General features: G+C 48.8%; 1 protein-coding gene across 19 annotated transcripts in view; it reads right to left on the reverse strand.

Annotated features, from left to right (window-relative positions):
• The window catches only part of RIMBP2 (RIMS binding protein 2), a 281,741-nt gene that overhangs the window by 119,862 nt on the left and 137,790 nt on the right, over nt 1-24,089 (reverse strand). For 5 of the 19 annotated variants that reach the window (XM_060311104.1, XM_060311106.1, XM_060311111.1 and 2 more), the window contains 2 exons: nt 11,274-11,363; nt 2,887-3,009 (listed from right to left, as the gene is read on the reverse strand). Coding sequence is in view for 13 of the 19 variants with exons in the window: in XM_060311102.1 (XP_060167085.1) it covers nt 2,887-3,009; nt 11,274-11,363; nt 14,227-14,241 (228 nt within the window). In the remaining 6 variants the exon portion in view is untranslated. Of the gene's footprint in view, nt 1-2,886; nt 3,010-11,273; nt 11,364-14,226; nt 14,398-24,089 lie in introns of those variants that run through there. The other 14 variants (XM_060311102.1, XM_060311100.1, XM_060311101.1 and 11 more) reach the window with 9 other exon arrangements.

Below are 24,089 nucleotides of genomic sequence, written 5' to 3' on the forward strand. Positions count from 1 at the left end.
GCTGCAGGCTGCAGGGCTGTGGCCAGGGAGGCGCCAGGCTTTGGGTGAGTGAGCTGGGCTGGCGGGTCCTGCGGAGGGTTTGCGGATGCTGCTGGGACCTGACTTCGGTTTGGACGGTACTGCTCTGGCCACCCCGTGAAGAACAGACTAGAACAGCACCGTGTGGGGCGGTGACCAAGAGAAGGCGAGGGCCAGAACCCCGGCCCTGTGACGCTGTCACTTGTCCCTTTGGGCCCCTCGCAGCCTCCAACCTCTCCCCCCCTTGCTGCTTTCCTGGTGACAAACGTGACCGTGTCCCCTGATGGCTGCTCACAGCCTGCCCATCAGCTACCCAATTCCACCCTTAGAAAGGGGGCCAGAGGGACACGCCCATCCAGAGCCCACACGCTCCCCTCTGGACCACAGTCCAGCTCCCCGGACCCTGGAATGCCCCCGCCTCAAAGCCCCCAAGCTCCCCCGCCAGCTCCTGCACAGGCCCCCTCCCTAGTCTGCCCCCCAGAAGGGCAGGTGACACCCCTGGGGTGTACCCCCTGGACAGGGTGGGCAGCCGAGGAGAGGGCTGTTTGCAGGGCGCCATGGGCAGAACCTGGACGTGAACTCAGGGTGTCTCCACGCGTGCAAGGCCCTGGTGATGAGGCTCAAACCCCAGGTCAGAAGGAAGGACGGCGGGCCCCACGAGGCCAGTGAGAATGCACAGCCCTTCACCCACTCCAGGTAGCAGGAGAGACTGGCCTGAAGCCCGGCAGGCAGGAGACAAAGACGGGAATTTCACGCCCCGGAATTATAAACAGGGCCTCCTCTACCCACAGGTAGCATCAGTGCTATTGGTCGCCTCCTTCAAATACTCTAGAAGTGGGGCAGGCTGAATAATGTTCCCCAAAGATGTCCACCTCCCAGTCCCTGGGGCCTGTGACTACGTCACCTTACACGACAAAGGGACCCTGCAGATGTGATGAAGTTAAGGACGTTGAGATGTGGAAATCATCCAAGTGGACACCGTGTAATCACAGGGTCCTTATAAGAGGGAGGCCGGAGGTCGGAGAGGAGAGAAGATGCTCATTGCTGGCTCTGCAATTAGCAACTTCTAATAACAGGGAGGGGCTGGGAGCCACCAGAAGGTGGGGAAGGCAGGGAAGGTCTCCCCAAACCCTTCCGAAAGGCAGGCAGCTCTGCTGACACCTTGATTTTAGCCCCGTGTGACTCATCTTGGATCTGACCTCCTGAACTGTAAGAGAATACATTTGTTTTATTTCACGTGGGGACAATTTGTTACAGCAACAGTAACAAACTAATTCACAGAGCTTCTCACCCTCGGTGCCAATGCCATTTTGGGCCACTTATTTCTTTGCCGTGGAGGCGGTCCTGTGCATCGTAGGAGACTTAACAACATCCCCGGCCTCTGCACACGTGATGCTAATAGCCCGTTCCCCGGTCCCAGCCAGCAAAAATGTCTCCAGATTGTCAAATATCTCCTGGGGGCATAGTCACGTACACTGTCCTTCATGCTGACTTTACTCCAACAGACCCTCAGCAAAGCCCCCGGGTGCACCTGGATTCCCAGTCCATCCGCCACTGAATTCACCAAACCCTGACTTTCACCAAACCCAAGCTTTACAGGTAGAGAGCTGAATGAAACACGGTCGTTGCCTCAGAGAACCTGCAGTCAGCGGTCGAGGTAGCTGCTGAAATGAATAATTACGTGGTGGAATCTCATCCTTTATGTCTATGTTCTAAACTCAGAGCAAATGGTAAACAGCAGCATGGTCAGGGTCAGCCTTGGTCTTTCCTCCAGAGAGTGTCAGGTAGACACACGGGGGCATCTTACATGCCACCAGCACTGGGTACAGATCTGCCACCTCCTGAGAGCCACACGAGGGGCGTGGTTCCCCTTCAGGGCCAGCAGTGAGAGAACAGGGCATCCTGCCTCTTAAATTGAGATGGAATTCACATCCCATAACATTCACCCTTTGAAAGTGTACCTTTCAGAGGTGTTGGTACATTCACAAGGTTGTGTAATCATCACACTAATTCCAGAACATTTTCATCACCCCCAGAAGAAACCCCGTATCCACTTCCCCCCTCACCAAATAGTCCCAGCCAACCACTGATCTGCGTCCCCTCAGAGTTCTAGAAGTTTCCCCCAAATAAGCTATAGATGCAGTTAAAATCACTTCCTGATGCAAGACGGTGGGTGGGTGCAGCATAGCTCTGTTCCATGCGTGTGAAATACAAAGGCTTAATCTAGGTACTAGATTGTAGGATTGCAGGTGATGATTATTTTATTCTTTTATGTTTAAATATTTTTTCCCACTATGAGAATCCAATAAAATTTTAACACTCAAAAAAAAAAAAAAGCCAAAGAATTCATTCAGCTTAACTCAGTAACGTCAATAGCAAATCAACCCACCCATTAAATATTGAAGGAGATCCCAGCTCATCAAGAATGCATGAAGCTATCCAATTACCTGTACCCTGATAAAGCAATTTTCTGACTTAGCTATTCCCTTTATGACAAAGGTCGTTAACCATCTGAAGAACAGCTTAAAATTCATGAAGTTTGAAAAACCAAAGGTAGACACCTCTGGTCTTCAACATAAGCCCAATTTCCATTCCGGAGCGCTGCCTACCATCTCTTGTTCTGCAGTGTTTGACATTCCTAAGAAATGGAAACGCATAATCGGTTTTACAGGATCGCTTCCAGAAACATTCACATTTTCTTATTTATTGCTTCGTATGCCACAGAGAGGGTAAAAGCGGCGCCAAGAGCCCTGAATTCTGATGATTTTGAAACTCAGAAGGAGTTTCAACCACTTTCTGCTTTGGAAGTCCGCAGCCCCTCCTCCTTCACGCTCACGCTCAGGAAAGCGGAAGTGAAGCCCATCCTACCTTTAGGACCTGTTCTAGGTTCTCCAGCTTGGCTTGGAGTTGGTGTTTCTCCTTCACGGCCAAATCGCGTTCTCTGGTCACTATGGTGAGCGTGTGTTTAAGTCGAGCATACTCTGCTTTCACCTACAAGTAGCAAGGATGGAGAGAAGGGGCTGTTTACAACATGCATAGGAGCTGCGGTGGGTATTTGTCCCCAGCTGTCATCTGTCACCTCCCCTTTTTGGAGACTCTTCCCCTCTGTCATCCTCAGTCATGGACTTCATGGTGGGTCCACTCCTGCTGGGGTGAATACGTGTGACCAAAGGCTGGCCAGTCAGCACACAGCCTCCTTCTTCATCCCGCCCATCCTCGCCACGGCCACAGTGATTGGCTCGGGACTGGGAATGTGACCCAGGTCTGGCCAATCAGTGTAATCCCATGTCCTGGATATGGTGATTGGTTGGGGCAGGGCACAGGACCCAGGCGCATCCGCAGAGAATGAGATATTGGCCTTGTGTAGGAATCCGGGAAGAGACTCTCTCTTTTGCCCTCTGGACTTGGAAAGTTGAGGACAAAGGCTGGAGCTACTGTGCCATCATGAGGGAAGAACTCAGCTGAGAATAGAGCCAAGAGAGGCCGGGGGAGAAGTAGGGTCCTGATGACATCACTTGAGCACCTAGATCAAGCTGTGCCTGAAGCTAACATTTTCCTTTCCTGTTACTTGGGCCAATAGATTCCCTTGGTTTGCTTGTACCAATTTGAATTGTCTTCTGTCCCTCTGAACTGAAAGTCCTAACAGACAAAATGTTACCCAAATTGTCGAGCCATACTAATTTCTGTCATCTAAAATTTTCACCCGTCTTAAAAGTGGACAAAAGGGGCAGCAAGGCTCCACGTGGATTAGAATGGTAGGTGTTCCAATAACCTCAGATATCACGTCCACCCTAAGCCCACAACCCCCAGGACCACGTTTAGAACTCATCTGGGAGGCTCCACCGATTCTCCATCTCTCCTCTAGCTCCTTTGAAACAGATGAGGGCAGCCATTGACGGGAGAAGTTATCTGATTTATTTTCCTTTATTTTAATTGTGCAGCGTATTTTAACCCAGCCACAGGATTTTAATTTCTTTCCCTCCTCCCTAAACATTACAACATGAATTATGTCTTCAATAACAGACTGTCACAAAGTCACTTTTTTTTTTTTTTTTTTTAGCTACAGAAGTCCTGCTTCAAACGCTTTAGGTACAGAGTGTTCGTTTAACCTTACAATTTCTGTGGCATAGAAAGAAAGGAGGGCGCCCACTTGGCATTCCTAAATGGAACAGGGTTACGTGGAAGCTGTTATTAAGAGGTCGTAGAGGGTCCTGATTCCCAGAGGTATTTTCACGGCATTTTGCTACAGCATGATGCATCAGGCAATGAACGTGGGGGAAAATGCACACGCTCCCTTGTGAAAATGTCACGACCTACAGGAATTAAGCAGTACCCGCACTTGAACCTCAACACTGGGTTTGCTGGAAAGCCATCACTTCTCATGTTCTGGCTAATCAAGGAAACTAGACTTGGGACTAGTGTTCGACTACCCCAGGTCCAGTCTCACCCGGCAGCCAGCACTAGCTCTCCGGAATAAAAAGCAGATCTTGCTGCTTCCTGACTGAAACCTCCCGGGCTGCCATGGAGATCAGAATAAAATCCAGACTCCTGGTGTGGCCCCAGGTCCTGTAGCATCTTGCCCACCCACCTCTCTGATCTGACCCGCAACCATTCACCATGCTCAGCCACCCTGGCCTCTTTTTTTCCCTTGAACAAGCCAAGCTTATTCCCGCCCCAGGGCCTTTGCACGGCTCTTCCCATTGTGGCACATCCCTACCCAGCTCCCACTCCACCCCCCCGTCTCTGCCAGTCTGGCTCCTTCTCATCAATTATGTCACTCCTCAGACAAGCCCTCGGGTACCAAAATCCTCCCCACCTGTCTGCCTCCTTTCCCCTCACTGCTTTGCCCTGCTTTATTTTCCACGGGCGTTTATCACTATGTGAAATTATCCTGTGAGCTGTTTACGTTTTTCTTGGGGTTTCTCCTCATTAGAATGTAAGCTCCGATGGGAAAGGAGTTTTCTTTTGTGATCCGATTCCCTGTCGTCAGAGAGGAGAAGCAGAGTGAACAGCCAAAGTCCACATAAGTCAGGTGTTTCCAAGAAACTCAGGTTCACGTGTTGTAGGGAATCCCCCGACTTGGGTTTCAGGCTCCGTTTGCTGACCTCATTTATTTCCGTGCATTTAGTTTTTATCCAGTCCCTTATAAGAGCACCGGGCAGTCAGGACCAGGCCTCTGGCCAAGAATAGCCAATCCCCAACCTGCAGACAGACCACAGCCCAGATGTGAGTCTGCTAACTGACTGGCAGGCACCAGACCTGCTCTCCCACAGGGATGTTGCCAGCGGTGGTTAGGACAGACGTTAGAGGGTCACGCCCACCCATAAATCCCGCTTACCCCACATGGAGCTAAAATGCTGTGCTCTTGTTGTGGGAAATACTGTGTTCGTTGTATATAGTAACTTAACAGAAAGCAATACTGTTGGGGGAAAGAAACAAGCTTTATTTGTCTTGAAGACAACGCTTTAAAGGACAGCAGCTGTGGACGAGGAAGAATCTACCAGAGGACTTCTGGGCAGCTAAAAGCCTCCGCAAGTCGTTGGCATTTGCACTTTAATACATCTAATACACGTCATCTCATGCCAAGATTGTGGTTTTGCATTTCTTTGACTTAAAATTTTCCATTGTGTCCCCTTTATGTTTATCGGAATGATTGAGGTCACTTCCCCGGTTTGCAACAATGGAAAGAAAGTCTGCTGGTAAGGAGACAAAAGGACAGATTTGGGGAGAGACTGAGGTAGGCTGAATAGAGACCCCACAAGGACGTGCACATCCTAACCCTGGAGCCTGTGAATGTTACCTTACGTGGCAAAAATGACTTGGAAGGGGTGATTAAGATAAGGATCTTGAGATGGGGAGACTGTCCTGGATTATCCTGGTGGGTCCAGTGTAGCAATGGCAAGGGTCCTGATGAGAGGAAGGCGGAGAATCGGGTCGGAAAAGAGAGATTTTAAAGATGCTGTACTGCCGGGTTTGGACAGGGAGGAAGGGGCCATGAGTCCAGGAATGCGGGTGCCTCTAGGAGCTGGAAAAGGTGAGAACGCAATTCTCTCCTGGAGCCTCCAGAAGGAATGAGCCCTGCCGACACGTTGATTCTAGGACTTCTGACACCAACCAGTCTGGCTCCAGTGACTCCACAATGAAGAAAGGAAAGGAAGAAGAAAGTGTTGGGAACATGAGGTCGAATTGCTCTTGGAAATCTCAGGGACTAATCTCTCACAGGAAAAAAATACCCGTTTGTGAACATCTCTGCTCTTCCCAAGAAATGAAAATTCTCCACTGTCACTGTCACGTCACCCTCCAGCTCAGCTCCCTTAACTCACCCACACCCACCTAAATGGCCCTTAGTAACGCTCCCCATTGCTTTTCGAGGTGTGTCATCTCTTTCCGGCAGGGACCCAGACTGAGATGCCGTGTGACCCCATTCTCCGTGACAGGCCAGCGGGAATCTCTGGGGGGCAATGACCCCACGTGAACACGATGCTTTATAAGAAAGGCTGGGCTGCTCCAGCTGCAGCGAGGATGGGACCCTCAGCAATGCTGCGGTGACCACAAGAGCCGCAGTCCCCGCGGGACGGCGCTGCAGGGGCGCAGGAGCCTGTGTCCCCGTCCGTCTCCAGCAGGTGCCTCTGCCCTGGGCTCTGGGAACTTCTGGTCGCATGAGAACAAGAATGCCCCCTGGGTGTTTACGTCACCCAGCCTGGGTCCCTGCTACCTGCAGCTGAAAGAACCGCCGCTGACTCTCGCAGAGAAGGGGGCTCTCTCTGATCTGGTAACAGCCGATCCCGTCTGGAAACAGGACCGAGGCTCCAAACGAAAAACACTCTAAATGTCGGCTCAACGGGCTGCTTGCAGCGCTGGAGTCTCAGGACCTCACGCCACTGCCCAGCCGGCCTTTCCAGCCCCGCCCGTCCCAGGAGCCTTGGAAGAGAGGCCCATCGGCTTACAAGTCCCTGGTCCCCGGCTGCCCAGTGTCCGGAGCTCAAAGCCGGTCACTTTCATGACCAGAGAACCCTACAGAGGCAAACCTATGTCCTGGCACCTGGACTAGAACATTCTCCTGGGAATCAGCCAGGTTATCTACTGAAGGAGAAGGAAGTCTCGGACTAGCAGAAAGGATGGGAAGAGATTTTCACTAAGACCTATAAACTCCCCTCCTCCACAAAAAGGAAAAAAAGTTCTCAGATGTTCAAGCTTAAAAGCCCAGACAATTCCTCCTAAGGTGGAAAGCTATGAACAGTGGACCCTTACAAGATTTTGTTTTTTAATAAAGGAAAAATAGATAATGATACTCAGGTGTGCCCGCTGGGCTTTTCCAGCCAAAGGTGTGTGGCTCCACGAATCCCAAACGTCCACGTGTGGCATCCGACAGATGCCCAGTTTTCTCAGTAGTGCGATGAAGAAGAGAGACCGCCGCTAGGGAGTGGCATGGCCACTGTCCACACCAGTCATTTGTAACCGAGCCCGGAATTCCAGCCAACCTCAGCTTTCTGGCCAGCAGGTAAAAAGAGTTCACAGGTCATGAACTTAACACCCCACACCGTACCTGGCTTCAGAACATGGGTACCACCGTGTCCTGCTTGCTGCCTGGGACCTTCCACCGCACACAGGCACAGCGGCGCACTCCTGACTCAGGCACCAGATCCCGCCACTCGACTCGTCTCTATATCAAAACACAGATTTCGGGGGCAGCCGCAGCAGCACCAGGCGGGAAAGTAGCTTAAGACATTAGGCAACAGTTACTCAGTGAGAAAGCCTGAACCTCCAGGTAGCTACCGGAACACCTGCCCAGTTTGGGGGGGTGGAGCTTAATGGGCTCCTCTGAACCCAGGCAAGTAAGAAATTTGAAATCAGTTAAAAAAAAAAAAAAAAAGTTTGGTGTGCAGGCTTCGAGGGCATTGACCCCATCCTTTGCGCTGTGTCCAGCATTCCCAGCTCGTTTGTTTCCTTCCACAGGGCTGCCTGCCCAGGGGAATTCAATGCAATATTCCAGATAGTCCAATATCCAATATCCAATTTTGCACCTACGAGGCAATCCCATCTGGGCAGGCTTCAGGGGACACACTGACTGCATCCCTTTGCCTCAATAATTAAGAGCTCTGAGCATTAAATGTGCTTATTTAATCAAGGCGACTAAAAAGCAGACTGCAAATCCAAGCCCGAATCAGCGGGGGCAACTGGGAATTCCCAGACGTCTTCCAGAGAACCAGGAAGGCTCCTTGTGTTTCTACAGGTGACAGGGGTGGCCCCCCCAGTGGATCTGGTGCTGTGGTTGTATGTTTTCAGCAGCAGCACAAACCGACCTGCCCCTTGCACATCCCCAAGTTACCCCGGGACACAGACGCTGGTCCCTGAGGGCAGTCTTTTTTTTTTTTTAACATCTTTATTGGAGTATAATTGCTTTACAATGGTGTGTTAGTTTCTGCTTCATAACAAAGCGAATCAACTATACATATACATATATCCCCATATCTCCTCCCTCTTGGGAGTCTTTTAATGCTGAAGGGAACTCATTTTCTGGGCCTTGAAGCTTTGTTTAAAAGGCCACGGTGGGGCTTCCCTGGTGGCGCAGTGGTTAGGAATCCACCTGCCAATGCAGGGGACACGGGTTCGAGCCCTGAGCTGGGAAGATCCCACATGCCGCGGAACAACTAAGCCCATGAGCCACAACTACTGAAGCCCGCGCTCCTAGAGCCCGAGCTCTGCAACAAGAGAAGCCACCACAGTGAGAAGCCTGCGCACTGCAACGAAGAGTTGCCCCCGCTCGCTGCAACTAGAGAAAGCCCGTGTGCAGCAACGAAGACCCAACGCAGCCAAAAATAAATAAAAATTTATAAAAGGCCACAGTGTGGAGGCAGCAGGGGAACACGTTTCAAATCTTAAAGTGAAAAAATAATGTCGGATTTGGTGAGAGCTCTATGGGAGCAGGGGTGCCCCTCAGGGTAGCTGGAGAGACAGGTCCGGGAATGAGACGGTGGTGGCGCCCACCACCTGGGTCTGCTCTACGAGAACCACACTCCGGGTGCAGGAACCCAGCTTAGGAGCGGACAGACGCGCACATGGAGTGACCTGAGCGAAAGAGAGAAGCCGGAGAGAAAAGGAAAAAGAGAAAGAGAGAGAAAGCCATCCCAGGACCAACCCTTCCTCTGGCCAGCGTGTCCAGCCCTGTCGTCAGCCCGCCTCCGATGCCGAAAGCACCACCATTTTTTTTCATCTTTGTTCCTGTTTAAATAAAAAGACTCTTGGGCTGAGAAGGTCACTGAGCCTCATTATGGATTCACACTTCAGCGTGAGTGAGTTTATCAGAGACTTTCCTGTTTGGAAGGAAAAAGGACAGAGGGCACAGGGCCTGGCAGGAATAGGAGGCAAAAGGGGAACTAAAGGGAGAGTTGGGGGCGTAGAAAAAACACATCTTTTTTTTTTAATCGTGGTAAAATACTCGTGACATAAAATTTAACGTCTTAACCACTTTTAAGTGTACAGCTCAGTGACATGAAGTACGGTCACATAGTTGTGCAGTCATCACCACCAGAACTTTCTCATCTTCCCAAACTGAAACTCTGTCCCCATTGGACACTAACTCCCCATCCCCCCCTCCAGCCCCGGCACCCACCATCCTGCTTTCTGTCTCTAGGAATCTGACTGCTCTAGGGACTTTATATAAGTGGAATCCTACAGTGTTTGTCCTTCTGTGACTGGCTTTCTTCACTGAGCGTAATGTCCTCAAGGTTCACCCGTGTTGCAGCACTGCTGTCAGAGCTTCCTTCCTTTAAAGGCCGAGTAATAGTCCATTGTACGTATATACCACCTTTTGTTATCCATTCATTTGTAGATGGACATGGTAGCTTCCACATTTTGGCTATTATGAATAATGCTGCTATGAACAGGGGTGGACAAATACTGCTTCTCAGTCCTGCTTTTAATTCTTTTGGGTGTATCCCCAGAAGTGGAGTTGCTGGTTCATGGTGTGACTGCATTTTTAATTTGCTAAGGATCTGCTATCCTGTTCTCGGTGGTCCCTGCACCATTTTACATTCCCACCAACACCTGCTATTTTCTGAAAAGCACAACTTTTGGGGGGGGAAGAAAAAAAAAAAGGCCAAACAGGAAGGCAGGAAAGTAAGTGTGTAATCAAGAAAGCTCTAATTTTTATAGTAACTGAAATACGCTTTAGTACATCTGTGAAATTAGCGACTCCAAACCACCAACCAATCGTTAACTAATATCTACTCTGAGCACCCACGATGTGTCCCGTAAGATCAGGTGCTGGGGATAAAGTGATGGATATGAAGGCAAAGACCTCTGCTACCTGGGAGGTGACATTCTTACGGGGGGGTGGGGACAGACACACACATTAGTGAAGACACATGACCGACCAAGTAATAAGAGACACAAGAAGACAAAAGCCAGGTGAAGCCACATGGTTAGAAGGAGGAGGAGGGAGGGACGCAGGTGGGAAGCAGGGAAGGTCTAGCTGAGGACGTGGCTCTTAGGCTGACGTATGAAGAGCGAGAAGCTGACGGCCATCGGAAAAGAAGGGAGTAGAGCTCTAAGCAGGGAAAGTCATGGCCTGCCCAGGCAGGCTTGGTGGTCAGAGGAGCAAAAAGAAGTTCAGCGTGGACAGAACTTCAGGAATCAAAGGTCGAGAGGCAGGTGCCAAGGCCGAGCAAGGGGGCGGCCGTGGGGAAGAGCTGCATTCCTATTTGGGAGGAAGCGTACTCAGAGAAGCAACACTGCCTGGCTCCAATCACCAGGTCGCTCTTGATCCTGCCGGAAGACGACTGTCGGGTGTCAGGAAGGGCGGTAAGAGGCCGTTTCAGCACCTGCGCCAGAGAAATGGCGGCCTGCATGGGTGGGACACAGTGGGGATGGGCTGTTCAGAGTGAGGTGCAGGGGTGAGGAAAGGAAGAATCCTGGACGGCTCCCAGCATCTTGACCTGAGCAGCTGGGCGATGGCCAGTCACTGGGATGAGAAAACTAGGAGAGGCAATGGTGTGGGGATCGGACATGGGAAGTTTTGCTCCGGCCCCGATGTGACCGAATAGACGTCTAGGTAGGGATGCCTAGCAGACAGCAAACGAGACGTTTCCCAAGTGCTTCGGGCAGTGGCCACGGGATGAAATAGAAGAGGCGGGACCCAGGGTCCCGGCCACCCTCCTTTGGGTGGCCTGCAGTGAGTCCCCCTCTTCGCCTTCCCCAGGTCCCTGCCTGACAGCCCCCCTCCCGGTGGCCCGTCAATAGTGGCTGTCGGTTACCTTGTCCAACTGCCGGGCCCTTGCGGGAAGGCCTGCATGATGGGGTCTCAGGCGATGGTCTCCCGGGGCAGCATCCTTCAGTGCATTTTCCTAGAACAAAAGGAAAGGGCATGGTGAGATGAAGCCCCAGCCTCCAGAGACACGCGGAACACAGGGGTGAAGGGTTCTGATTCGAAATCAGACGTGGGTTGGGTGTGGTTCTGCGATTCACAAGCTTGTGGTACTGGACCGGTTTCTTCTCTTCTTTCCGGGCCATGAGTTTCCTACTCTATAAAACGGGAGGAATGACGCTTCACGACGATGTTACAAGCAGATGATAAAATAATATCTATAAAGCCTGAAGTGAAGTGTGAGAAGGTAGTTCACATCCGATACACGGCGTGCTGACCTGCATGACACGTTCGTGTCCTGAAGCGGCAACAGAACCGCTCTCCAACTGCAGTTTATCTCAAGCTTTGACCCGCCCCCTCTCCTCACAAACACTGCTCCAAACACATTGCCATAATAAACGGTAGATACCTGTCTTGCTCCAAAAGAAGATAAAAATCTACGAGGACTGTGGATGGCTGGACCACGTGTGGTGGTGGAACTCTCAGGACCCGCCAGACTCTGAGTCCAGAAATGGGCAGAGAGAATGAGGACCCCAATTTTTCTTGCTATGCAGGACTGGAAGCATCCCATTTGAGGCTAGAGGCCTGAGCAAAGGTCACCACCTGACCCGAGACTGAGGTCAAGTCCCCAACCCCAGAGCTCTAGCTCACATAAGGGAATTCCCTGGAGAGGCAGAGGGACCAGACCCCCCGGCTCAGTGATATCACCTGTGCAGGAAATCTGAGCTACCAGTAGTAAAACTGGGAGCGTCCACAGGGTGGGATAGGACTACAAAGAAGTAAGATGAGCACAGAAAGAGACAGATCGGGGGTAAAAATGTCCCATGAAAGGTGAGTCTGAAAATAGAAATTCCAAAGCCCAGAAAGAAAACTCGCACTACTAAAGAGATTTAACAAAATTGGTAACCAGGGTGAACTGACTCCAGAAGAAATAAAAATGACAAAGCAACCTGACAATGACATCAGCGAGCAAAGCTGAGGGTCCTCGCAAAGGTAAAGGAAGGGATGACGTCCATTCAGAAAGCATAAGGAAGCAGCAACAGGGACGATTAGTGGCCCACTGTGGAAGGGGACGGCAACGGCCACCAGTAGTCAGGTCTGCAGTTTTCTTGTTTGCTTGAAAACAGGTGTGTTCTCTGTTCACCTCCTAAGTGAGTTACTCTCTGGGGAGCACCCACGTCTGAACTGACCTGGGAATCTGCTCTGCAATACTTCGAGAGTTCTGAATTTGGGCTCATTCACACTCGCGATAGGAAAGGGGCAGGAATCACACGGTTCTGAACACCTCCCACAGGAAGAAAGGCTCCTCCTGGCTGTTTTCAGGTCCCGTATTTCAGTCAAGCCCCCTTCCCCTCGGCCACCGTCGTTACCATCTCCTCCTCTCCATGGCATCTCCCAGGTTTCCATGGTGATGAAGCACATGGAAGCAATCCCCACGCGCCTCGCCCGCGGGGTCTGGTTCTGGAAAACAATGGTCCCCAACCCGTGGGAAAGCCTCGCTCCTCTGAGATGCCGCAGCGGCGTAAGCGCATGGTTGTCTTTCTTAAGTCAAGCAGTTACAGTGGAGCCCCTGCCAGCTCCCTGAAGGACCTGGAGACGTTCTGAGATGTGCCACATGTGAGAGTCACCAGCAGTCACAGGGATGGGTGCACTGATCCAGACACCTGACGCCTGGCCTGGGAGGGCTTGGATGCCCCAAGGTGAACTACGGGGGCCGTGTCTCAGGGAGTTACAGGAGCAACTTTAAACAGGGTTGGGATGTCAGTTCTGCGGTCAAACTGGCTCAATACAAACTCTAGCTCCTCTGTGTGTTGTCCTGTGACCTCCGGCAGGTTGTCCGATATCTCTACACTCTCTAAGACGGAAGGATGTAGAAGTGTCCACCCAAGCAGCCTTTGGGAGGATTAAAGGAGATGGTTCTCGCAGAGCACCAAGCACTTCCCTGCGCACGACGGCAGCTCAAGCAGGGGTCCCCTTCCCCACCGGAGGCACCACTGTCACTGTCCACACCTTCCGCATTCTGCCATGCCCGCCATCACCCCCCTCTGCAACTCCCCTAGAAAAGTGGATTGCAAGAAGGGGACGTCGGGAAGAGGAGCAGTGCTAACCCTTTCATCCGGTTTTACGGTGGTTGTAGAAAAGTTACATTCATCTGTTTTACCTATATTCCATCTCAGTGATCAAGGTCAGCTGCTTCACCTGATAAAATCAATCTTCACAAGAAAAAAAGCCCAGGATCTAACTCCAGTCCGGGAAGCACCGATCCACAGTGTCACCAGGCAAAAGGGAGGACACGTGGCCATCGCTTCCCCAAATCAGTCCAAGCATGAATCGGCAACTGGGGTACAGCTTACTGTACTGGTTCCCCAGCCGAGAGGAGCTGGGAACAGAAAGAGCTGCTGAAAAGCAAACTCATCCCCAGACGAACAACCCTGCACCCCACAGAAAACTCCTCAGCAGAAGGCAAAGCCCCTCACACAGTGATGCTGAAAGAACCCATCCAGCAATCAACACGCCCAGGTAAAAGCCCGAAGAAGGGTGAAGATGCCACGTAAGCCACGCAGACTACGCGATTTCTTTGCCCGATTATAGCATCTCATTTATCCAGACTTGCCGATCACCACTGAAGAAGCCGAGAGGCGAGCATGGGGCAGGGGACACATGTGGTCTCGCCCTCAGTGTTGCGGTGACGGCAGACGTCGGTCCTCCCGCCCTTTGGAGTAACAGAGCACGGACGCCCCTCAGACATGCATGCATCTTGCGTTGCTCGGGGAAAAATTCAGAAAAAGCCTACGGCTCACGCTTCCAGTCCTATTGAGATGCTGAGGAGCAGCAAGACTTACCCTGGAAGCTTTCATCACTGACACCGTGCAGGACCAGAGCTGCCCACCCGGGGAAGCTGTCACCTAGCCCTTCTGGATTAATCAGCGCCACCAAAGCAGGGCTGTCAAGCAGGAGACGGAACACCTCACGTACTGGCCGCATGCTTGAGACCAGAAGGCCCCCCAAAGATGTGGGCTTTCAGTTGCAACACGACAAAATGAGACTCGCCAACAGGCGCGGGTGCACAAGCTATGACAATTCACAGGAGGAGGGGGATGGCGAGGACTTAATATAATCTGACACTCCTGCCGAGTGACGAGGTTCTTCACAGCCTGGGGTAAGGCGGCCGGCCACGCCAGCGCCCAGATCACAGGTGTGCACACACACCTCCCCCTGCTACAGTGTGATCTGCGCCACGCTGGCTTCCCCTGTGCTGGGGGTTTGACACTGTTGACTACTGACCACATCTGAGGGCCTAGGAATTGAATCTGACAGCCCACGCCCACCGCCTGGAGATGCAAAGCCAGTGACTCATGCATCACTAGGACTGTGATAACAAAGAACTTTCCGAACACCAGCTGTATGAAATCACCCTTTAAGCTCCGTCTTCCCGACCTGAAATAACGATTGTTAAGAGAGAAAAACCAGCCTCTGTGTATCTGTTCGCTTCTTCGGAAACGGTGCAGCTTTCCTGCCCTTGGGAGACTCTCAGCGTCGTGATGGGAGCAGACTGAGTCTTGGATACTTTACGTTTAAAGCCGTCCAAGTAAGAGGGTTTAGGGTTCACCAAACAGTGGATGCGTGAGACAGGCTCTACCCTGGAGGAATCAAAACACACAGTTTGTCGAATCTAGTTGTCTGCAACCACAGACAGAAAAGGGCACAGTCCTTTTTTCCACTTTGTAGATGAACATTTGGAGGTTAGGACCAGCTCCCAGAAGGTTGATCAGGAGCTCTGGTACTGAGCTGAGGACACCTGGGACCAGTTACCCCTGAAGGCTGAGTCCCAGGAGTGAGTGCCATCTGCCAGTGAGACTAAAGGGAGGACCCAGGACAGAGTGAGAGAAACACAGATACTACAACGGGCAGAAGAGGCTCCTGCAGAGGGCTGGGCAGGAGTGATGGGAACAAGGAGTGTGACGTCCTATAAGCTAAGGAAGCACAAACTTGAGGATGAGGGTCCACAGCATCAGATGCTGCCCAAGCCAGGTGAGTACCATAGGATAGACGTGGTCTTAGTGGGTGCAGCCTTGAAGACGTCCCCCATGACCTTCAAGGGAGGTGCTGAGAGAGAACCCTCCTACGATCTTGATGGGAATGTAAATTGGTGCAGCCACTATGGAGAACAGTATGGAGGTTCCTCAAAAAACTAAAACTAGAGCTGCCATATGGTCCAGCGATCTCACTCCTGGGCATATATCTGGAGAAAACTCTAAGTCAAAAAGATACATGCACCCCTGTGTTCATAGCAGCACTATTCACAATAGCCAAGACATGGAAACAACCTACATGTCCATTGACAGATGATGGATAAAGAAGATGTGGCACATATATACAATGGAATAGTACTCAGCCACAGAAAAGAATGAAATAATGCCATTTGCAGCTACATGGATGGACCTAGAAATGATCATACTAAGTGAAGTAAGTCAGACAGAGAAAGACAAATATCATATGATAGCACTTATGTGTGGAATCTATAAAAAAAGTGATATGAATGAACTTATTTACAAAACAGAAATAGACTTACAGACATAGAGGACAGACTTATGGTTACCAAAGGGGAAGCGGGGGAGTGATAAATTAGGAATTTCAGATTAGCAGATACACACTACTATACAGGTAAAACAGATAAATAACAAGGATCTACTGTGTGGCACAGGGAACCGTACTCAGTATCTTATAATAACCTATAATGGAAAAGAATCTGAAAAAGAATATATAAATATATATGCATAACTGAATCACTTTGCTGTACACCTGAAACATTGTAAATCAACTCTACTTCAACAAAAAAAATAGAAAGTTTTAAAAAGTTTTCAAAAATAAAATAAAAACACAAAGACAGGTGCTGAGGATGGAATAGCAGAGGTCACCGTGTGAGACGGGAGAGGTCCAGAAACTGAGAGTCGAGAGTTCTTGGAAGAATACTGAGTTGAACAGGAGAAGCGAGCCCAAGATGAGCTTCCGAGGGATGTGCGTGGCCGCGGGAAGGCGGAGGAGATGCAGGCTCGGGCAGCAGCAGCGGTAGGTAACGAGACCCAGTGGCTCCACCCTCCTCCTGCAGGTAAGTGGCTGTTGGTGGGTGATGGAAACAGGGACACTCGCGGGAAATCCAGTGAAGGCCGCAGGTGGTGACGCTCACGCGAGCGGCAGGCCACACTGGGAAGGAGCGATGGCAGGAGAGAAGCACAAAGCGCTTCGGGGATGAGACCACGTGAGGGGAGACGAACGCACATTCAATTACTTCAGCGCTGCAACGCACAGAGCTCCTACTCTGAGCCAGGAGCTGATCTAAGCTCGTTGCTTCCTTGTTTTTCTTTTTAAAAGCTCATCCACTTCTCACAACATCTCTGTGAGGTGGACACTACTATCCCCACTTGGTATACGAGGAAACCAAGGCACCAGGGGTTAAGTAACCTGAACAGGTAACCTCCACGTAGCAGGTGGGGCAGTTCCCGAGCATTGGACCACGCTGCTCCCTGCACCCCCGTCGCCCTCAACTCTCTTTCTGAAGAGCAAAAGGTCCTGCAGCTTTCCTGGTCCCCGGAGCTGCCAATGGGCTCAGAAATGCCTCCAGCTGGGAGGAGTGGGTGTCCTGGGAGACCTGGGACAGCGTTCCTCAGGCTGGGGGCTGAAGATACAGTCTTGGGGGTGGTCTATGAAAATAAAATTTTGGTATTTTTTATTTCCATGAAATCTAAAAGGAATAAATATAAGCATATCCCTTGCCTCCTTACCACTCTACTGAATTTCAATGCCTGGGTGTGTGTATGTGTGTCTGCACCGGCTTGAAGAATTACCATCTTGACTGCCCCAAGGTAATGAAAAGATGACAAAGGCTAACGTAAATGGTGCTTTCATACCAAGTGCGAGCCACATGCCTTCACATGTGCTTAAGAATCAAAGATTTTGCAGGAGTTTGAAAGAGATCAACGGTAGGAATGTTGAATCAACTTTCAGGCAGCTGTCACCATCTGCCTAAGTAAAGTTACGTAAAGGGCACCATCTTTACTTACAGAGGAAAGTTCAGTTTAAATAAAATAATATCATCCGACACATTAAATTACAATAAGTTTGAATTTTGAACTTTATTGGTTTCTCTCATTTGTTTCTTTCTAACCTGTTCATTTGTGTCGGCTGTATGGTTTAGAAAAGCTGTAAAAATTTTATAAACCAGTTTTATCACTGTGCACATGTAATTACATTATGAATTATAAATATATAATCATACTATGTTTAAATATAATAAAGACTCTGTTGTTATAACGTGCAAGTCTAGTAGGATCATATTGTGCAAGAGTGATATAATTACCAATGATAATAATATATAGTAAAAATTATGAAAGTCAACACTGGGATGTGCTTGATAATATTTTCCTTTCTGAAAAGTCTTCCCGAGTGGCTCTAGCCTAAAGGCATGGGCGGGGAGGATGGAGTACGCGCAGGAGAGAAAGGAAGGGGGAATAACAGGATGGCGTGGAGCGCCTGGGGTGAGAGAGCCGGAAGGAAGGGGGAGGAGCTTGCTTGGTTCCTGTCCAGGGTCCTGACCATGGCTGAGCCCCACTCCTGCCTCTTGTGGTCAAGGCCCAGGACAGCGTCTAAGTCATCACATGCTTTGGAGAAATACTGGGACTCAGAAGACCTGGGTTTGAGACCTAATTCTAACATTTACCAAGTGTGATTCTGGGTAAATTCTTTAACCCTCTGAGCATTCCTGGCAATTTAAATGAGATAATGCACACAAGCACACTTGGCAATCTGTAAAGGGCAACTTGAATGTGAAAGACCGTTATGTAAATAAAGGGAGTGCCTCTGTTTTCCTGTAATGCTCTGGGGACGGGGCAGGGAGAGAGAAACCCAAATCTCCAAGTCCCCGTCTGTATTCGGAAAGCCCATAAATGTGCACTTGGGATGCTCGCTATTCCCTGACCTGTTTGATATTCAGGCATCGTACACATGCCAATAATGCAATTACGGAGAAGCACACCGTGCTATTCAAAAGCTGTTTTTCTAATATAGGTTAAAGACGAGCTGAAATGGAAAAATGTAACACACCAAGCAGGCTGTAATGCTAAGCTCATGACCCAGACAGACACTTGTATTTTAAAGAAAGCGTCTCTCAGTGGTTGTATTTCATCAGCTTACACGTACTTACTATGTGTGCTTGGTCCTTCTAATGGTTAAATATAAGCACAGTGAAATTTATGCTTGGTTCCCATTGGTCACTATCGTCAGTACACAGGCTGGCCCCAAAGACAGCTCTTCTCTACCAAAAACGGTGGGACTGGACCTAGGAGAGTTATGCGACACGGGATTAACAAGGGTAGGGGAGCACGGGGAGAGGAAGAGAGGACAGTTAAAACGTAGAAGAGTTGGAACTTTCCTACATTGCTGGTGGGGACATAAAACGGTGCAGCCGCTGTGGAAAAGAACTGGATGTTTCCTCCAAAGGGTTAAACAGAATTACCTTATGACCCCGTGATTCCACTCTTAGATATATACCCAAAAGAACTGAAAGAAAGGGGTCCAAACAAATCCTTGCACGTAAATGTTCACAGCAGCACTATTCACAATGGCCAAGATGTGGAAAAAACTCAGATAGGTGTCCATCAGCTGAGGGACACATAAACAAAGCGTGGTCTCTCCATGCAACGGCGTGTCATTCAGCCACAAAAAGGAATGGAGCACTGACACACGCTACAAGGTGAACCTTGAACACATCAAGCTAAGTGAAAGAAGCCGGACGCGAAATGTTACATACTGTGTATATTTGGTATGAAATACAAAAAATAGGTAAATCCAGAAAGCACGCTTCTGGTTGCCAGCGACTGGGGGGAGCGGGGGGAGCGGGAGTGATTGCTCAATGGATACGGGGCTTCCCTTTGGGGTGATGAAAATGTTTTAGAACCGGATAGAGGTGGTGGTTGTATGACACTGTGAACGCGCTTAAATGCCACTGAACTGTTTACTATAAAACTGTTAATTTTATGTTGTATGAATTTAACCTCAATTTTTGAAAATTGTCATCAGTTCCTCCAGCAACAGAGCCTGAAGTGCTGTGAGACAAGAAAGGTTATTCCCCAACTGTTTCTCCACAAGCTCTTCCTGGTGGAAGTATCTCCCGCATTGAGACCCACTTGGGACAACTGGTCTCCTAGATGCAAACAACACTGCATCTGGTCCTCAACCAATAAGCAGCAGTCCCCCCCGCCCAGCGCTAGAGGGAAAAGCTGAGACCTGTTAGGTTCGTCTCCAATATGGCTCCTGCCAAAGGGACCTTCAGGAACCCTTTTTCTATATGTGACTTCGGCATAACCTGCTGGCTTTGGAGCTGAATGCTGGCATAAAATGCAACTCTTCCATAGGCTTGTTCGGCATACCAATGCGTAAGAATTTTAAACCATCTTCCACCTACTCTCCAGAGAGAATTTACAGATGCCTGTAATAAAATATTTATGCAACAGGGTGGCTAAGAATTAAAAAAGAGAGACAGAGTACAATATATAGAAAAATGTATAACCAGGGAATCACATAGAGGATCATTGACTGAACATCACATTGGAGCACGGAGCTTGCCAGCTACGAACTGGGAGGACAAGTGATCAGATAGAAATTTGTTCATGGAAAGGATGAGCCTCCTAGGATCCTTCCACAAATAACACGGCGATAAAAAAATACTTAAGTGCCTTTTAAAAAAGTGTTTGCTTTTTCAAGAGAGAGTTTATCAGTAACCACATTGTTACAATGTTGTTACACAGTGGTACCGCTCCGTTAAGAGCTTCAGCGTCTTACACTCCTGCCAACCTAGGGGCTTTCTTTCCTTCACCACATTCCAAATTCTTGATCATGGAAACTTGGAGTTATACAAGCAAGTGGAAACAGTCGTGCTGCAAACTGGCCCAGCCAGGCAGAGTCAGGCTGTAACCCTGGGCAAACTGAGCAGCCACTCACTCAGTAACACCAAGTGTCTCCCCCTAAGACCCATCACTCCGACTGATTAGTGACCGGATTTGCCTTATGACTCAGAGACCTCCAGGTGTTGGAAAAGACATATTTGAGTTTAGGTCCAAATCTGTCTTCTGTCCACATCGTGGTACATCAAACGTCATAGAAAACAGACCAAATTCCTTTCCTACCTGGACGTTTCAGATATTTTTTGTTTTTGGCTGTGCCGCACGGCACGCAAGATGCAGAATCTTAGTTCCCCGACCAGGGATTGAACCCGTGTCCCCTGCAGTGGAAGCGTGGAGTCTTAACCACGGGACCGCCAGGGAAGTCCCTGGATGTTTCAGGTATTTTTAAGATAACTTTTTGTTTTGTTTTGTTTTTATTGAGTTATAATTAACATGCAATATTATATTAGTTTCAGATGTATAGCATAGTGATTTGATATTTTTATACATAATGAAATAATCACTGCAATAGGACGAGTTACCATCGTCACCATACAAAGTTCTCACAGTATTACTGACTCTATTCCTTATGTGTACATTACATCCTTGTGACATCTTTCTCTTATACCGGATGTTTGTACCTCTTAATCTCCCTCACCTACTTCATCTGACCCCCCAAACCACCTCCCTTCTGGCATCCACCTGTTTGTTCTCTGTATCTATGAGTCTGTTTCTGTTTTGTTTGTTTCATCTGTTTTGCTTTTTAGATTCTACATATAAGTGATACCGTATGGTACTTGTCTTTCCCTGTCTGACTTATTTCACTTAGCATAATACCCTCCGGGTCCGTCCATGTTGCCACAGATGGGAAGGTTTCATTCTTTTTACAGCTGAGTAATACTCCATTGTACACACACCGCATCTTCTTTATCCATCCATCTATTGATGGGTACTTCATTAACTTTTTTATTTAAAAATTTTTTTCTTTATTTAAAAGTTTTTCTCTTTGTTTGTTTCTTTCTTTATTTTTTTGGCTGCATTGGATCTTAGCTGCAGTATGCCGGATATCTGTTGAGGCATGCGGGACCTTTCACTGCGGCATGGGCTCTTCGTTGGGGTGTGCGAACTTCTCTCTATTTGCGGCACGCAGACTTTCTCCCTCTAGTTGTGGCCCGTGGGCTCCAGGGCAGGTGGGCTCTGTAGTTTGCGGCATGTGGGCTCTCTCACTGAGGCGCGCGGGCTCAGTAGTTGTGGTGCGAGGGCCTAGCTGCCCCGCGGCATGTGGGATCTTAGTTCCCCAACCAGGGGTCTAACCCGTGTCCCCTGCATTCGAAGGCAGATTCTTCACCACTGGATCACCAGGGAAGTCCCTCATTAACTTTTTAGATTGAAGTAAAAAACACATACACAAAAGTGTACAAATCATAGGCATACAGCTCTGTTAACTTTCAGAAAGTGCACACGTCAGCACAATCACAGCCCAGGTCACAACACAGAACCTTTCAGTAGCCCCCGAGATTCCTCTCCTGTCTCCTTCCCGGTCAAGATTCTCCCAAAAGGTAACCCCTAATTGTTCTGCCTCCTTTCTAACTCTATGTAAATAGAATAAAAATAATTGACAGAGGTAGGGGTGCATGTGAGCCAGAGAGAGAGGGAGAAGTGGGGAGGGGAGGAGAGGGGAGAGAGCGGGACTGGCTTGTGGAGCTGGAGGGAGGTTCTCACCCACAGACATTATGTTTGGTCAAATAAATATCATCCCGTGGTTACTGCCTTCTGAAATGCAGGTGATCCTAGAATAAGTTGACACTTTTAGTCCCTAGACTTAATAATGATTGACTCAATTTATCCCCAGATAGAAGCTCAAAAAGGAAAACCAAACTCTTTGTTGATTTTATGAATCCTCCTCTGGGAGCGGTTCCCGAGAGGGCTTGAGAATCCTCTTTAGGCATCAAAAAATTCACAACCAAGGGAACCTTCCTACACTGTTGATAAGAATGTAAATTGGTACAGTCACTGTGGAAAATGGTACGGATGTTCCTCAAAAAACTTAAAATAGAATTGCCATATGATCCAGCCACCCCACTCCTGGGCATCTATCCAGACAAAACTATAATCCAAAAAGATACAGGCACCCCAGTGTTCACAGCAGCACTATTTACAATAGCCAAGACATGGAAACAACCTAAATGTCCATCGACAGATGGATAAAGAAGATGTGGTACATATACACAATGGAATACTACTCAGCCATAAAAAGGACAAAATAATGCCATTTGCAGCAACGTGGATGGACCTACAGATTATCATACTAAGTGAAGTAAAGAGAGAGACAAATACCATATGATATCACTTATGTGTGGAATCTAAAATACAACACAAATCAACATACCTACAAAACAAAAACAGACTTACAGACATAGAGAACAGACTTGTGGTTGCCAAGGCAGTGGGGAGGGGAGGGAAGGATTGGGAGTTTGGGATTAGCAGAGGCAAACTATTATATATAGGATGGATATAAAAGAAGTTCCTATTGTAGAGCACAGGGAACTGTATTTGAAATCCTGTGACAAACCATAATGGAAAAGAATATGAAAAAGAACATATATATATATATATATATATAACTGATTCACTTTGCTGTACAGAACAAATTAACACAACATTGTAAATCAACTATGCTTCAACAAAATTTCTTAAACATTCAAAATCAACACTCCAATTACATGATTGCACCTGGACTTTCATTTATGTGGGGCATTTATGGACTGGCTGACTTTGGCAATAAGCTATCCCCCAGCCCACCTCCACTACTGGAGTCCAATATGGTAGCCACCAGACACATCTGGTTGTTTAATTTTAAAGTTCACTAAAATCAAGTAAAATTCCAGTATAGAGCTTAATTACCCTCCTCTTGAGTATGGACTGGACTTAGCGACCTGCTTCCAGAGACCAGAATATGTTTAGAGAAGAACAGCAACTTCGCAGTGGAGAAACCTGGCCGACACCAGCTTAACCAGGAGATCAAGGTCAACGTCACCCGTGAGACCATCATCATCACACTGACATCATATGATGGGAGGAGATGAGAAGGGTACTTCACCTCTGTGGTACTTTCTCCAAAAACCTATAACCCCAGTCTAATCATGAGAAACCCCCAAACTGGGGATGTTCTAAGCTTCTGAGAAACTCTCAGAAATCTGAGTACACTACGGAGGCAGGATGACTAAAGGCCATGTCGGGTCCTGAGTGGAATCCTGGAACAGAACACTGGGACACCACCAAGGCGACCTGGGCCCTTGTACCTAGACACGATGCCAGCTGTAGCTGCTTATTTGCAAACGCTGGAATTGGTCCATGGAATACTCCTGGGCAGACAGGAGAACCACCTGACTTTGCCCCCAAAGTTTGCCTCTGCCTCTGTAGCTGACATTTCTGAGTAGACTTATCTTCCATGAATCCCATTTTGCCACTGGCGATGCAGGATGGAGGGTGCTGGGCTGGGAAGAAGGTATCAGGTCCCAAGTATGAGGTTGGTGGAGATTCAGAAAAAGCAGATTGAGACTCGACCTTGGAGGGCCCCCAGCTCACCCAGTGGTCAGCTGCATTGCTGTCAGCAAATTACTTAACTTCTCTACTTCTCCCTCCCTTCACCTATAGAAATGGGCATCACAACCCATACCCTCGCAAGGTCATTGGGAAGACTGAAATAAACAGTCCATGTGAAGGATCCTGCTACACACCAGAAAGAAAGCAAATGTAAGTTTCTA

Source organism: Globicephala melas, chromosome 13, assembly GCF_963455315.2.
Source record: "Globicephala melas chromosome 13, mGloMel1.2, whole genome shotgun sequence".
Taxonomy (NCBI): Eukaryota; Metazoa; Chordata; class Mammalia; order Artiodactyla; family Delphinidae; genus Globicephala; species Globicephala melas.